At 26.9% G+C, this 16,712-nt stretch overlaps 5 protein-coding genes across 5 annotated transcripts; 1 reads left to right on the plus strand and 4 right to left on the minus strand.

The window, feature by feature from the left end:
• Positions 1-58: 58 nt before the first annotated feature.
• On the minus strand, positions 59-6,046 carry Phum_PHUM561050 (uncharacterized protein; the record flags this gene model as incomplete). Its single annotated transcript, XM_002431882.1, has 18 exons — positions 59-271; positions 356-605; positions 688-827; positions 901-1,053; positions 1,143-1,253; positions 1,329-1,475; positions 1,564-1,821; positions 1,905-2,042; positions 2,131-2,416; positions 2,972-3,063; positions 3,139-3,914; positions 3,996-4,170; positions 4,255-4,523; positions 4,615-4,918; positions 5,015-5,335; positions 5,571-5,580; positions 5,723-5,738; positions 6,025-6,046. The coding sequence occupies 18 exons, from the start codon at positions 6,044-6,046 to the stop codon at positions 59-61; spliced, it is 3,681 nt and encodes a 1,226-aa protein (XP_002431927.1).
• Positions 6,047-6,291: 245 nt separating this feature from the next.
• On the minus strand, positions 6,292-7,465 carry Phum_PHUM561060 (leucine zipper-ef-hand containing transmembrane protein, putative; the record flags this gene model as incomplete). Its single annotated transcript, XM_002431883.1, has 4 exons — positions 6,292-6,642; positions 6,724-6,867; positions 6,942-7,086; positions 7,170-7,465. The coding sequence occupies 4 exons, from the start codon at positions 7,463-7,465 to the stop codon at positions 6,292-6,294; spliced, it is 936 nt and encodes a 311-aa protein (XP_002431928.1).
• A 553-nt stretch (positions 7,466-8,018) lies between these two features.
• Phum_PHUM561070 (uncharacterized protein) lies at positions 8,019-10,520 on the minus strand (the record flags this gene model as incomplete). The annotated part of the gene is made up of 5 exons (XM_002431884.1): positions 8,019-8,393; positions 8,469-8,664; positions 8,756-9,122; positions 9,209-9,387; positions 9,454-10,520. The coding sequence occupies 5 exons, from the start codon at positions 10,518-10,520 to the stop codon at positions 8,019-8,021; spliced, it is 2,184 nt and encodes a 727-aa protein (XP_002431929.1).
• Positions 10,521-10,912: 392 nt separating this feature from the next.
• On the plus strand, positions 10,913-14,868 carry Phum_PHUM561080 (helicase, putative; the record flags this gene model as incomplete). The annotated part of the gene is made up of 15 exons (XM_002431885.1): positions 10,913-11,287; positions 11,366-11,411; positions 11,487-11,558; positions 11,855-11,943; positions 12,016-12,105; positions 12,181-12,307; positions 12,397-12,597; positions 12,673-12,795; positions 12,878-13,095; positions 13,179-13,385; positions 13,475-13,654; positions 13,722-13,928; positions 14,005-14,196; positions 14,261-14,625; positions 14,712-14,868. The coding sequence occupies 15 exons, from the start codon at positions 10,913-10,915 to the stop codon at positions 14,866-14,868; spliced, it is 2,649 nt and encodes an 882-aa protein (XP_002431930.1).
• Positions 14,869-15,490: 622 nt separating this feature from the next.
• Positions 15,491-16,087, minus strand: Phum_PHUM561090 (zinc finger protein, putative; the record flags this gene model as incomplete). The annotated part of the gene is made up of 2 exons (XM_002431886.1): positions 15,491-15,719; positions 16,026-16,087. 2 exons carry the CDS (start codon positions 16,085-16,087, stop codon positions 15,491-15,493), a joined length of 291 nt encoding a protein of 96 aa, XP_002431931.1.
• Between the last annotated feature and the right edge of the window lie 625 nt (positions 16,088-16,712).

The following is a 16,712-nucleotide window of genomic DNA, read 5'->3' on the forward strand; positions in this document are numbered from 1 at the left end:
TTTTTTTTTTTTAAATTGTTATTTTATATGTACTTTAAATTTAAAAACCGTGACCGTGTCAGTTATAGCAGTCGCACGGATTGCATGGTGGCTCAATAAGAAATCCACTAGCACTATCGACTAGTGACACGTTACTAGGCTCCGGAGTGAATATTCCAGAATATGAATTTTTAAGAAAGTTGACGTGCGATTGCAAACTTTTTATTCTTAATTGAGCTTGTTCGAAATTATCATTGAGATTATTTATTTGCGATTGCATCTTTTGCCGAATCTGAAAAAAAAAAAAAAAAAAATTTGAATTTTTTTAATGGAGACGATATTTGGAAAATTTTAAATTATTATTAATTTTTACAACCTCGTCTTTATCTTTTTGTGCCGTTCTCGCGGTTGCTCTCGCTTGAGCCAATTGCCTTTCCAAATCAGCTATTTGAGTTTGCAATGATCTTTTAACTGTTTCGTTTCTATCTTTACATCTGGCAACTTGTCGAGCGGATTCTTCTCTAAGAGTTTCCAACTGATTGGAAAATTGTGCGACTTCGTGTAATTTTTCATCTAATCTTTTCTCATTTTGTGCAGAAGCTTCTTCCAATCGTGCAATACTCGTCCTGCAAATATGAAATTTTACAATTAAAAAATTTTCTTCAACTTTTTTTTAAAAATATTTTTTTAGTATTTTTTGTAACGGACTTGAGTTTAGCATTTTCATCTCTTAATTCGTTGCATTTTTTTTCCCACGATTCGAGTCTTGCTGCCATTTGACTCCTTTCATCCATTCCCAATTGTTGACTGCTTCTATCCGATTCGAGTCGTCTTAATAAATTATTAGCCTGAAATAATAAAAGAAATCGGTTAAAGGATACAACCTTACTTTCCTTGCAAAAATAATATTGTCAAACATACTCTTTCTTTGGCTTCTTGTAATTCACGTTGTAAATCTTCAACGTTTCTTTCTGAAATCATTCTCAATTGTTGAGCTTCTTGTAATTTCAATTGTGTTTCTTTCAATATGTCTGGTAAAGGTGAAAGTTCGGAAAGCTTTTCTTGGAAAACTTGCTGTTCGTAAAAACAAAAAAAAAAAAATCATTAATTCATTAGTTTTTTTTTTTTTATTTCTACTTTTGTAAAAATGTTAACAAACGCACTTTTATTCTTTGAATCTCTGCATTTTGTTCTTCTCTAACTCTTTGATTTTCCAATTCCATGTGATCTATTTGTCTTATTTGCTCTTCAACTTGTTGCTGCGCTTGTAAATACTAAAAAAAAAAAAAATAATTTTATTAACTTTCGATAGGATAATTTTTGTAAAAATAAATAATAATAATAATAACTTTATTTCTATAATCGTCTAATTGAGCACTTTGATCATCCAATTGATTTTTCAATTCGTCAATTTCATCTTGTGCTTCTCTATATCTTAATTTAATTACGCTCATTTGTTGTTCTTGTTCGAACAATTGTTCTTTCGATCCCAACATCTACAAAATTTTTTAAAATCAAATTATAACGATTTACTATCAATAAAAAACGGGGGGCGTGGGGATTTTTCGGGGATCGTATTCGAACCTTTGTTTTTTCTCCTTCCAATTGTTTTAATCTTTTTTCAAGGGATTTACACTGAGCCTCGCAAAAATCCCTTTCTTCTCTCGCCTTGTCCGTTATTTCCATCAATTTATCATTTTGAGCTCTCAGCGACGCAACTTCCAACATTTTATTATTAAAATCCTGTTGAAGTCTGTCATATTGTTCTTTTAATTCTCTCACTTGGAGTTCGGTATTTGAATCTCTCGGTGGTAACGGATTAAGTAATCCTCCGTGATTTCCCTTTAAGTAATTTTTTATTATTCAATTTTTTTTTTCTTTATTTTTTTTTTTTTTTTTGTTTTTTTTTTTTTTGATCCCCTTACCATTCCTCTTCTTTGCACGTTCGCGGTTATTTTCACCATTTTCCTATGATTTTCCAATTCTTGTCTTTCCTTTTGCACGGCGCATAATTCTTGTTGAATACGTTTTACTTCGCATTCGAGTGAATTGACAGCATTTTCCTTTGTAAACAATACCACAGAAAAAGAAATTATTGATTTTGTTTAAAAAAAAAAAATCCACAAAATCCACAAAAATTTTGTCATTTACCAAAGTGTGAGTGGTTTCTTTATATTCTTGAAGTTTCATATCGACAATATCGGTGGTCGTGGGTGGCGTAAGAGGACGAAAATTAGATTTTCCCGTATTTTTCTCATCGAAATTTGATGTTGTTGTGGTGGTAGTATTAGTCGTTCCCTGTCCCCCCGTTAATTTATCATTGAGTTGAGCATTTTCTCTAGCGATAAGTCTCATTTCAGCTTGAAGATTTGCCACTTTTCTTTGTAATAGCTCGACTGCATTTTCTTTCGTAATAAGCTCTTCCTGCAATTGGTATCTAAAAATACAAAAAAAAAAAAAAAAAAAAAAGTCTTTCATTCATAAAAAAAATATTAATTAAAAAGGAAAAATATACGTCACGACATTTTGTATTTAACCTACAATACGTGTGTTTACAAATCGGATTTATTAACGCGGAAATAAATAATTTAAATAATTAATTAAAAATAATATCAATGATGAGTGAAAAATTTGGAAAAATTTTTTTTTTTTTTATTATTTATACTCACCCGTTTTCACACATTTTTATTTTTTAATTTTTTTCAATTTTTTATTGTTTTTAATTTTTACTTAAAAATAAAAATATAAATACAAACAAAATTAAATAATAATAATATTAACATATAGAAAAATGAGTCTGCTGCGATATTCATTTTTAAATAGCAGAAGACTTTTTTTTTTTTTTCATAAAAAGTTCACAAAAAAAAAAAAAAAAAATTACGTGACAAATTTTATTACCCTAACGTTTTTTTATCAATTGAAATAATTAGTTTAAAAAAAAAAAAACAAAATGTCGTTTCGTTCGTTTTTTAAGGTAGATTTCTGAACGTACCTTAATCCTTCCAAATCCGCATTTTCTGCCGCCAATTTTTCTTGCATCGAATAACTTTCGCTCAATCTTCCGGTTAACGATAACATGACTTCCTGTAGAAAGATCAATCGTTTAAAAACAAAGTAAAAATCATTTAAAGACTTTGTGTTATTGCGTGAAAAGCTTACGGGAACACTTTTCGCATCGGATTCGGGAACGCTCGGGAGACTCGGGGATTGAGTTTTGAGTCCAGAAAAACTTTCGATAGAATTTAACGGTTGCATAATCGAATTCGGTTTAGTATCGTGTGAAATTATTTTTTGCATTTTAAAATCCAAAGAATCCGTCACGCTTTGGGATCCGTTACATAAAACATCTCCTTCACCGAGTGATCCACTTTTTAAATCCCCTCCTTTATCGTTATCTAAAAATGCTTTAATTGATTTTTCCAATTTGATGAGAGTCGGTTTCGATAATGGCGTTTCCGTTTCGTCAGCCGTTTCCATATCCGAATCATCAAAATCCGCCGTCATTTCATCCGCGAGTTTTTTCAAATCGTTTTTTAATTTCGTTCTCACCGTTTCCGGTTTATTTAAATTATCGCTATCGAAACTTTCTAAACTTTCGTTGATGTCTTCGAGCGGGTCATTATTATTTATATTGTTATTATTATTATTATTATTAATTATTAATTTCGATTGAGTGTCGCTATCGCAAGACCTTGAACTCGATGCCTGATTGACAGGTTCATCATCAAATTTTTCCGTATTATCAGTTTTAGATGAATTGTCCTCCATTAAAGGTTCGTCGTAAAATTTTTCCACATCCGTTTGTCTCCCTTCTTCGGGTAAATTATTATTATCATTATTATGTTCAGTTAGGATTCTGCAATTGTCAATGTCTTCGCGTTGTGTTAAATCGGGTAAATTTTTTGCATCACCTCCGGCTTTTAAATCTTCTTCTACTAAACAAAAAAAAAAAATTTGAAATTTGAAATTTAAAGTTGAAAAAAAAAAAAATTAAAAGAAGGGATGAATCCACTCACCCTCAGTCTTCCCATTTTTTTCCAATTCTTCCCATTTTTTTTTAAACGATTTATCAGCTAATCCGACCAAATGTTTAACTCTTCTCGTTATTTTTTCCAATTGTTGTAAATTTTGCGATAATTTTTGTTGATTTTTTTTCAATTCTTGATTTTCTTCTTCGGTCATGGTATCCTTCTAAAAAAAAAAAGGAAAAAAAAAACGAAAACGTTGTTTCTCGGTCGTTGAAAGAAGAGGAAGGAAAATTTTTTTTTTTGTTACCTTTTGATAAGCAGCTATGGCTTCTCTTATTTGTTCAATCATTTTAACAGTTCTTGTTGCTTTTTGATCGGCTAATTTTAATTCTTGTGAAACTTGAGAATCCGTTAGGGAAACGGATTTATCAGATTCCATTTCAATTTCTCTTTCTTCACTACTCGAAGATGAATATTTTGATTTTCTAGAACGTTTCGTCATTGAATTTTTCGTTGCGTCACCTTGTTCGGAATGTGAAAACATTTTTGGACTTTTTAATGTTTTGATACTTCTATCTGATGATTCCAATGAAACCAAAAAAAAAATCCTATTTTAAACAGGTTCCTTTAAACATTCATTCATTTATAGATTTAAATAAAATCGAACCTGATTTTTTATCTTTAGATTTTTTATAATTTTTTTCACAACCGGATTCATCTTCGGACGATAGACTTTTATCATCGGATGAATAAAATCTATGTTCGAAAGATGTTTCGAGGGGAGCATCATCTTCTTCATCGTTGTTTATCAAACCATCGTTTGACGATTGTTTTTTTCCCGATATTTTATTATTCGTTCTGGAAAAGGTTTCGGAATTTTTATATTTTTTTTGACCGCGAATATCGGTATCGGTATCGGTATCGTCACTTCCCGTCTTCTGATCCAAATTAAGTTTCGGAATGAATACATTCTAGAATGAATAAAAGAATATATGTGATGCTGATGATATACGTTTAAAATCATTTTCCAAAAAACTTTTTTCATTCATTTTAATTCATTTTTCCACCTGATTATTAATTTCAAATTTATTATTATTATTATATATTTGCGATGATAATTTTTGTTCGAAAAGTTTTCTCTCGCTTAAATCAATTCGAAATTGTTCGAAATCGTTTTTCACATCGAGATCGGATAAATGAAAAGGTTTTAATACTTCGAAACAGGATTTTAACGGATCGTAAATTTGTGGGAGAGTTCCATTATCCGCATATTTTTTTATCGTTTCAATTGTTTCGCTAAATTCTTTCGAAGCACTTTCTTTATCATATTTTTTCCCTTTATCAGAATCTGGAAAACTTTCTTTTCCTCTAGAACCAGTTTTTCTTTTCTAAAAAAAAAAAATAATCAAATGTAAATTATTTTACGATAAAATATAAAAAAATAAAATTTAAAAAATTTAAATAATTCTACTAGCTAAAAGCACCTACTCGATTATTATTATTAATATTTAAAATTATAATTTAATAACACTAACTGGAAAAAAAATGTTATGTTAATAAAAAAAAAAATTTTTAATTAAATTAACTAACTCAATAACTTGCCTTCATCATAATAAAAGATACGCTCGAAAAACTATAAATATATATATATATATAAAAAAGTAATTAATAAAATTCTAAATTATTTATATAAGAGTCTTAAAATAAAAAAAGATCTATAAAATAACAAGGAACCATTTTTATTACTGTTGACAAATGATTAATTAATATTTTACACGTTCAAGACGGCTTCTAAAAATCGAATTTTTTTTATATTAACAAGTTAATAACAATTACAATCATTTTTATTTTAATAAAAATTTTTTAATAAATTACCCCACGCAGGTTCAACAAAATGGTATAAGGTATTCGATATTAAAAAAAAACCTGTCACTAATTAATTAAAGTTTAGGTATCCCCACATTTTATTCATTGAAAAAAAAAAAAAAAAAAAAAAAAAAAAACATAATATGTTATTTTGTATAATTTTACAAAAAGAAACATGATAATAATAATATTTACTTGTAATAAATTTTACTTGATTGTATTGGAAGAAGCATATTTCTACATAACAAATTTTAATAAGTATATATGTATGTTTATATGTATACATAAATATATATATATATATATTTAAAAATATATTTTACAAAGTGTACATTATAATTAAATAATCTATATAAGCTAATGTAAAAATATTTAAAAAAAATAATAATAAAATTATAATTAATAATTTGGTTATTTAATATCACAAATATTTTTTTTCTCTTTTCGGTTTTTTTTTCTCTCTCTCTCTCGGTTTTTTTTACTTAGATGTATTACTATTATCATTTTTTACAAAATGGAGATTATTTGTAAGTTTATTAAATCCTAATAAAACAGGACAATGTAATAATAATGAATATGAATTTTTATCAATTTCCCTCGATATTTCCAACCACATTCTCAACCAGAATAATAATTCATCATTGTTCATGTTGATAGGATTTAATCCTCTGAAAAAACAATGCCATCTCATATCGTGTAAATTTAATATTTCAGGTCCTCCCTCTTTGATTATAGCAAGATCCATTAATTTAACTAAATTGGCTCTCATGTATAATCTTTCTCTTCTTCTCCATCCCTTGTGCATGTTATATAAATTTAATAATTTGCTCTGGAAATTTTTAAAATGAAAGATTGTCACATTTATTTATTTAAATAAATAAATTGCAAATATTATTATTATTTTAATTACAATGTGATAAGATTCCATATGGTTGAGACCGAATGGGACTCCTTTAAAAAGTGATTTGACCGAAAGAATCGATTTGGCATTAGGATGAACATTGCTTTTAATATTTTCTAACAGATTGCACATTTTTAAACATAAATCTGTGTCCTGTTAATGAGAAAAAATAATTTTTTTAAAACTTTATTGGTATTATATTATAATAAAAGTTTTTAAAAACATACTTTAATGACACTTAGTCTACTTTCTAAACAATTGTAAACTGGGGTATAAGACGAAATTGTTTTTTTATGTTTCAGAGATGAGAATTCGTTTTGTTGTTGCTGCGACCAAAAATGATGAGTTAGTAAATGTTTTGGAAAATAATAACTGAAATTTGCAAGGAGAAAAAAAGGTAAGTGGAAAAATAAAATATAAAACAAAGTAAAATTATTTATAGATGATTGTCTCACCCTAAAATAAATATAATACCACCAAAAGGAACGACAGCTCCTATAAAAATCACAGGAGCTGTTCTTAATATATCTTTAGGTAATTCATAATAAACTTCTAATTCTTTTCTCGTCAACGAATTTAAACCGCACGATGTTATTTTTTTAAACGCTCTGAACAATGTAATAAAATCACTTTTTAAAAATTTTAATCCCACTGAAAAATCTTGATAAATTTTAACAGCGGTCGGAAACATTTTTCTCAATCTTACTTCGTAAGATTTTAAAAAATGCGGTTTATTTATACCAAGAGACATCAATTTATTTTTTGAATTTGTTTGAATATTTCTACAAACTCTAAATAAAAAAAAATCATTTTAATTAATTGTTACGATCGTACTTTCGTATGTTGAAAATCTTTAAGGATACATAAATAGAAAATTTTTATTATTATCATTAATATGACTTACGTAGAATTCAATAAAATTATTTTTTGTTTATTTTTATTACCGAAAAATAATACGCGGCAAAACATTGACATTATAAAATATTAAATTGTTAAACATTCTAAAAAATTTAATTTTTTCTTTTTTTTTTTTTTTTACTTCTTTTTCGTTAAATTTGTTTATTTAATTTTCGACACCGGACTAATTAGTACCGAATTGTTGCGACAAATTAAAAATGGCGACATTTTTATTTCAAAAAAATTAAACGTCCAATTCAGGAAATAATATTTAACTTCCCCTCTCCCTCCCCAAAAAAAAGTACAAATTATGGAAAGGATTAAAACAAATTTTAATAATTTAAAAATTATTTATAATAGTTTTAAAAATATTTACATTATTTATTAATGTATTATTATCATTATTATTATTCGTTTGATTTCAATGGAATAAAAGAAGGAAGTTTATCTAATTTTATTTTTTTCGGTACGCATTCCGTTGTTTCAATTTGACACGAATCAATATTATTATTATTATTATTAGTCGAAGATGGTCTTTTCCTTTTGCATTTTTTTTTCTTTTTTTCCCCAACGTTTAATTTCGATTGTTTTTCTTTTTTCTCATTTGGAACCAATTCAAATTTTCTCGTGTAGTATTGTAATTTTTCTTCTGATGAATTTTCCGAAATTTTCATATCCTTGTTGGCGTCTTTGAGTTTGTGCGGATAAGGACATTTCGAACCCGAATCGCATTTTCCATATTTATCATATTTGGGACATAAAAACAAATGCCTTTTGGTGCACTGAAAAAAAAAAAAAAAAAATTTTAACGAATAGTATGTCATGTGTAATGATGAGAAATCTTTTCGAGTACTCACACTTTGTCCCAAATCACAAAAACCGTGGAGAAATTTGTCACATATATCAGCATTACTGTTTAATTTAACATGAAGAAATGGACATTTATCTCTATTACAATTACCATTTAAGAAAAAAAGACAAGTGGCCATTTTTTCTTGAACAACTTCGTGAGATAGAAGACAGTTTTTATTCGTACAATTTCCTTTTAGAAATCTGTATATTAGAGAAGGGGGAAAAAACAGATATGTTAATTATTAGTGGTGTTACACAAATTACAAAAAGCACACACATTTCACTTCCTTACTTTCTGCATATAGCAATATTTTTCGGATCATGTTTATAAATACACAATTTTTGATTATGTCTATTGCATTTTCCAAATTTGCAGTAAATTGCACATGGCAGAGCAGATTTTTTCTTCAATTGGCAAAGGGTAGCTATACTTTTATTTTTGGCATAATTTACAATATGTCTGGCTCTGTGAATGTTTGTTTTTATTAAAACATTTTTAGATTTTTGCAAATAAGTGACTCCTCCGATATCCACTCTTTTAAAATTAATTGATTTTTTATTTTCCCCTTCGTTCCTCATCTGTCTGACAAGAGTTTTTCCATTTTTATCGAGTAAAAATTTTTCCCCTCTAACATAAACAATATGGTGATTTTTTTTGACTGCAATAGAAAAAAAAAGGTTATTATTATTATTATAAGGAATACCATAAAGAATATTGTTTTTTAATATTAATAGCTCGACTTACTTTTCTTATCGATTAATTTTTCATTTTTCTTTAGCACTTTAGGTTTTTTATTATTATCTTTGGCTAATATTAATTTATTCGAAGTTGATTTATATAATATTCCACCAATTTTAACAATTTTTTTATTAGAACATTGCTCAGATTTTCTTAAAATAATTCTTTTTGGCACTTGGGGTTTTCTGTAAATAAATACAGTTTTAAATTTGATGCAATATTAAAAAGTAAAATAATCTTTGGAAGCTTACCTGTAAGAAAGTAAATTTTTTTGTAGGGAGTAGGGTCCTCTTATGTACAATTTACGATTAAGAGTAAAAAATTTTGTTTTACGAGACGAAGGAAACAGTTTGCTTATTTCAGTTGTCTTATGTAATTTAGGGTTAATATTTTCATCTTTTTTAATTCTTTTATCTAATTTATAATTGGACACTTTTAAATTATTAACTTTTCTAGAATACTTGTATTTATTTTTTATCGAACTTGCCACCTTCATGATTAATTTATTTTTGTTAAAATCATATTTGAATTGATTTCCTAATACTTTTGATGATGATAAATTATTTGACGGTTTGTAAATCACTTTAGGCTTGCTAATTGAAGAAGTGTTGTTAACTTTTTTCAAATTTAAATTAATAATTTTCGTTTTAGACACAAATCTCGGATTAGATTTATTACTTATAATTTTGTCGTTAGAATTATATATTTTAACATTATTATTAGGAGCAAAAAAACTATAGTGGGTTTTTTTGTATTCATTAATTTTCTTACTGGGATAATAAATGTTGTTTTTATTAAATCCCTTATTAGTGATATGAGATACCATACTAGGATAATAATTTTTTTCAGGGGTCTTTTGTATGCGAGGAGGTTGACTTGAAGCATTTGTAATTTTTGATCCTCCATTAATTACTTTGTACTTTGATGTACATTTATTAAATTTGGTTTTACACAAATCACTAAAAGGTTCATTTTTAACATTATTATTTATAACTTTTGTACTTGATCGAGATACTTGAGGAATTTGATTATTCGTTTTCAAGGTCGTAGACTCCTTCAATTTCCCTCTTTCATTTTCGATTTCTTTTTTTTTAAAATTTGGATTAAAATGAATTTTATTAGATTTAGATAAATCATTTTTTTCAAGTGAGTTTTTAAGAACTTGAAAATTAATTATGTTTGGATTTATGTAAGCTTTTGTTTTAATCTTAGGTTTCCTTATATCTTTCACAGAACCAAAACACGACATGTTATCAATTTTAGTAAAACTTTGAGCACGATTTTCATTTTTACCGCTAAGCGTAGAATAAAAATACATGTTCTTTTCTTTTAGGGTAGTCTAAATACATTAAAAACACAGCATCACAAATAAAAAAAAAATAACATCGTTATTAAATAAACTTGACACTGTACGTCATCTCAAAAGTGATAAATAAGTTGTTATGTTGTTGGCTGTGCGAAATTCGGTTAAAACTTACGGTTGGTAATAGAACGTTTCATAACGGAAATTTTGATTTTAAAATAATAGACATTACAAACCAAAACATATTTTTAAGGTTAAATCTTACATTTGATTTTTTTCTATAATTTGAGTTTAAAATATCATTATTTTTCGGTTATTAATGAGGCATAATACACAAATCGTTTGAGTAAATATAAAATTGTAATTTTTTATTATAGGAAATGGCTTACAGGTTTAAAAAAAATAATATGGTGGTATATAGTGATTCGGATTCCGATAAAGATGATTACGACGGTAATATAACAGATGATGAAAGTAAATCTGATTCATCTAGTATTTCAACCGATGCAAGTATTTCAGAGGAAAGTAATACCTCTGGAAATAGTAATAACAATTCAAAATCAACTTTGGAATACGTTCTTCCAAATGCTGAAGAATTAAAAACCAAAGTACTAAATGAGGAGAAGCCTAAAAAGGTAGAAGAGTTAAATTTATGTAAGGAAACATTAGTTGAAGATTCTTATAATGGGCAAGATATTTTAGTTTCTGATAGTAGTATATCAATGGATAGTAAAATAATTCTCAACAGTTCTGACAATGAAAGCAGTAACGATTTACAAAAGGTACTGGAATTACAAATCTGACATTTTTGTCTATTTGCAAATATTTAAAAAAAATATTTAAATTATTTTTATGTTTAGGAAAGTGCAGAAGAAAACAACTCTAGTTTAGGTAGAATTGTAGAAGGTATAATTTGCCTTTTTTTTAAATTTGTAGTTGAAATTGATTATTTTTATTATAAGATTTTTTTCTCTTTTATAGAATCTTCTGATTCAGATTCTTCTGTTAAATGTATTGATTTAACAAACAGTGTTTCAGTACTTGAACCTGAAAGTACTAATAATTCTTTGGTAATTATTAACATTCAATTTTTTCACTTACAAAGTTTAAAATTTTGGTACAGCAAATTTAAGTTATTTTTAGGTACAGCAAAATATATCGTCCGATAGATCAGTTTCAAAAATTACATCATTACAAAATGAAGATATTATAGATTCATCAAATGATGTAATTAATCAACAGGATTCAACAAATCAATCTCATATTTCAAATGGTAAAAATTTTTTTTTAACAATATTATTATTATAACAAAAAATATTTAAATCTGAAACAAAGCTGCTTTTTGACAGATTCCCAGTCATCTGTTCAAAGTTTAGATGATTACAAAACATTGAAAAGAGAATTGGAAGACAAAAAAACTTCATATCAAAATATAATGGTAAATCTTTCATATTTGTCTTTTTTATAATCTTTTGTAAAGTTCTATTGCACATTTTTTTTGCATTTTCAGAGAGCCATTAAATATTGCGATCCTAACAAATTAAAAGATGGTGGAAAACTTTTAAAAGAAAAATTGGCTCAATGCAAAGAAGAAGTTGATGTTGGTATATTATTTTTATTTTAAATTTTCTAATTACTTCAAATTACTTACAGTATACAAAATAAATTTTTATAGGAATTAAAAAAAAAATTGAGTACTTATGGAGATGTTTCATCTAATAATAATTCGTTGAAAAAACATTCTCACGAGTTTGATATTTTGTCCACTACAGATCAAATTACCAACAATTTAGGAAAAAAGGGTTAGTTTATTTGTGAAATGTAATTATAATTGAAAATTTGGTATCTATAAATAAATTCAAACCAATTATTGTGTGACACATGTTTATAGGTTTAGAAACTCACAGAGTTCAAGAAGCACTTACTGTTGATGCTCTTGTTACACTTTGTGATTCTATAAAAACATGTCCTACTGAAGATGTACAGGAAAAGGATCCTAATGGTTTAAGAGTAGAATTAATGCCTCATCAAAAACATGCATTAGCATGGCTATTATGGCGTGAAAAGCAAACCCCATCTGGGGGTATTCTCGGTTGGTTTGAATAATTAATTTTTAAATTATATGTCATAGTAAATAAATTTATTTCAAAATAAAAAATTTTTTTAGCTGACGACATGGGACTTGGAAAAACATTAACCATGATAGCTCTTATTTTACGATCAGATGAATATCAAAAATTGAAAAAAGAAAATGAAGTTAATGGATCGTTTGTGGTCAATGATGTTAAAAGTATTTAACCGATATTTTTTTTTATTCTGTAAATTACTGCAATCTGGGGAAAAAAGTCATAAAAATATTAAATTTTTTTTAGTGTATTATGGAAAAACACTTGTTGTGTGTCCTTCTTCTTTAATGGGACAGTGGCAAGGACAAATCAAACAACATTGTCGATCACAGAAATTGAGTTATTTAGTTCATCATGGAAAACCTAGAGAATTGCAAGCCAAAAGATTGGCCGTCTATGATGTTGTCATTACTTCTTATGGAGTTATCGCAGAAGAAAATAAAATCATAAAAGATAATAAAAAGGTAAAAAAAAAAAAAAAAATTTATTTAACATGACACCTAGAATTTTGAGATTTTATTCGTTTTATATCCGGCTATTACGACAGGGAGCTTTATTTCGCGTTGTTTGGAAAAGAATAATTATTGATGAGGGACACGTCATAAGGAATCACAAAACGAAAAAAGCACAAGCACTATGCGAATTAGAAGCAAAACATAGATGGTGTTTAACGGGGACTCCAGTTCATAATAAAGAATTAGATATGTATTCGTTATTAAAATTTCTTCGCTGTTCTCCTTTCGACAACATTAACGTAAGTAAATCACGCCATTAAAGGATTTAAAAAAACTTTTGTGGTTGCATACCTATGTTGCAAATTTTAGTACGAGTAAAAGATTTCAGGTTTGGAAACGATGGGTCGATAATAAAAGTGCTAACGGTGTTAAAAGATTAAACACCGTCGTCAAATCAATTCTTTTAAGGAGAACAAAAGAAGATTTGAAAAATATCGGGGAGCTACGAGAATTACCCGTAAAAAATATAATTCCCATATATATAAAACTCGACGAGGAAGAACAAAAGGTACTCCTCACTCATTTTTATTATTAATACTTATTAAAAAGCACTTACGATTGGTATTTAATTTTAGGTTTATCACACGGTGTTAAATTTTTCGAAATCATTACTTGCGGATTTTATTATGCAAGCTCAAAGGAAAAATGGTTTCGTTAGTGACGAATTGAAAAACCAACATCATAAATTGTTGAGCTCGGCAAACGAAATAAAAACGACAGAGATTTTCGTTTTGCTTCTTAGACTTCGTCAAATATGTTGTCTTCCGGGTTTGATTCATTCGGTAATAAAATTGTTATAAAATTAAGCAAACAAATGCGATAGAATGTGGACATTAAGTATTTTCTTTGTAATTAAAGATGCTGGAAAAAGATAGTTGCGCCGAAGATGGGATAGACATTGAAGATGATCCCATATTGCAAGATTTAACATCGCAAATGAAACGAATGTCGGTCGTATCATCCGGTTACGGAGTAAAAGAAGTAGAAAAAAGGCAAAAAATATTAGTCAAGGGGAATCCAGTATTCGAAATAAATCGTCTGAGTACAAAAGTAAAATTTATAATTATTCCAAATGAAATTTTTTTCCCCTTGTAAATATAAATATATATTCCAGATAAAAACAGTTGTTAAATTGGTCGAGGAAGCATTGGAAGCAGATGACAAAATAATTATCGTTTCACAATGGGCGGGATTATTACAGAAATTGAAGACTCACATCCTCTCATTGAAAACTGGCGTGGTTACCCTCGACGGTTCGGTACCTGTCAAATTTCGTCCGAAAATCATCGATGATTTCAATAATCCGAAAACAGGGATTAAAGTCATGTTACTCTCTCTGACCGCGGGTGGAGTCGGTTTGAATTTAGTCGGAGGTAACAGATTAGTCATTATTGAACCACATTGGAATCCTCAATTGGAATCTCAAGCCTGCGATAGAATCTACAGAGTGGGACAAAAAAAACCCGTTTACGTGTACAAGTAAGGATGATAACACGTGTGTCATTACAAAATGTCCCACTTAATGAAAAAAAAAAATTGTTGGATGAATTTTATTTTTTTTTTAGAATTATATGTCAGGAAACAATAGAAGAAAGGATAGAATTATTGCAGAAAAAAAAATTAGAAGTTGCCGAAACGGTGCTCAAGGGCGAATTGACACTCAATAAAAATAAAATGACTCTCGCGGATTTGAAAATATTATTTGACGTTCATGAAAAATAACAAACGTACCTGTTTTGTATTTTCTTTTAGATGGGGCATTGTAAGTGTTTAAAGGACAGCAAGTGTGTGTACATATAGAGATAGAAAAGGTATAAGTTAAGTAATAACTAGTAGAAAAAAAAATTTAATAAATTCTCAATAGATGATAAAAAATTTAATTATACATAACAAAAAATTTTTATATATAAAAAATACATTGAATAAGTAATAATAATAATAATAACAATAAAAAACTTTTCATATTTTTTTCAAAAATAAATTTTATATATTTTAATACTAATTAATAAATATATTTTTATTTATTATAATGTAAATATAATTGTGGTCCTCTTTTTTTTTAAAAAAAATTTAATTAGTTAATACATAAAAATATTAATATGAGATTGTATAAATTTGAATAATGAATTTTTTTTTTTTTTACTTGCTAAAATATTAAATTGTTTGAGCAAAATATAATTTTTTATAAAAATTATTATTATTATGTATGGGAGGGCATAAATTACTGTAAATTTATAAATTTACAAATTTGGATGTAAATTTTTGTGATGTGAAATAATTTATTTTATAACATCAACTTGGTTAAATGTGGTAATCATAAGGAAAATTCTTATAGAAATTATTATCACAAATAAACTTCAATGGTATTATCAATGTGTCGTCTGCAAATTGGACAATTTTTTCGTTGTGTATTCATAATTGTTAAACTACAATCTAAACACAAGCACAAATGTTTGCAAGGGAATATAACAACATTTTTTGCATTAGATTGACAAACTATACACAATGCATCATCGTTTGTTGTTGTTGTTGTTGTTGTCGAACAATTATCACACCGATTGTCTCTTTTATTTCTATTTTTAAATAATGTATAAAATGTAAAAATTTTCAAACAGAAATCACTAATGAAATTACAAATATTTTTAAATTTTTTACTTATAATTATGGCAAATATTATGCCTATTATAAATGTGATTATAAAATTAATTTCAATGTAGATACCAAAATTTATAAACATTGTAACATAATTAAAAATTTTCACACACACACTCCACACAAAACTTAAAACTGCATTTATGAAATCACATAACGAATAAAAATTTTCTATTGAACTAAATAGAAGGGAGACAATTGAGTTTTTTATACTTGATCGTAAACACTCAAATGGAGACTCTATGCACTGAATTGATACAATAATGTTATTCGAAAAGTAATTGAACATTTTATAAATAGTTTCAAGTAAACTGTAAAAATAAGAACATATAGTCAGTATTATAAAATAGAATATAGAAAAGTAATTGAACATTTTATAAATAGTTTCAAGTAAACTGTAAAAATAAGAACATATAGTCAGTATTATATAATAAAAAATTTTTATCATTTGAATAATGTAAGGTATTTTATCAATTATAGCATTAATAAAAATTATGGCATTTTCGATAATAAAAAAAACCGAATTAAGTGTTTTCAATAATCGAAAAAATATAAAAATAATGTTAATAAAATTTGTAATTAAAATTTCACTCAGGAAATAACTCATTTTAATGAAAAACAAAAGTGGTTCCCAAACAAAAATATACATTATGTAAAATAGTTATTATAATAAAAAGTTTATTAGAAATTTCAAAAAATTTTAAATAAATTTTTAAATTATAATCATATGTATTGTCGTCGTCTGTAATTTACGGTTTAAACAAGTTACCAACCTAAAAAAAAAAAAAAATTAGGCAACCGCCGGCACGCTGTAAAACTTACTAGAAATGTAAAAGTATATGAAGCAAAGTGCCGCCATTTGATAAATTAATAATTTTGCTTATATTATTAGGGGGGTTAACGTTTTTTATATG

Source organism: Pediculus humanus, genomic scaffold, assembly GCF_000006295.1.
Source record: "Pediculus humanus corporis 1103172108298 genomic scaffold, whole genome shotgun sequence".
NCBI classification, from domain to species: domain Eukaryota; kingdom Metazoa; phylum Arthropoda; class Insecta; order Psocodea; family Pediculidae; genus Pediculus; species Pediculus humanus.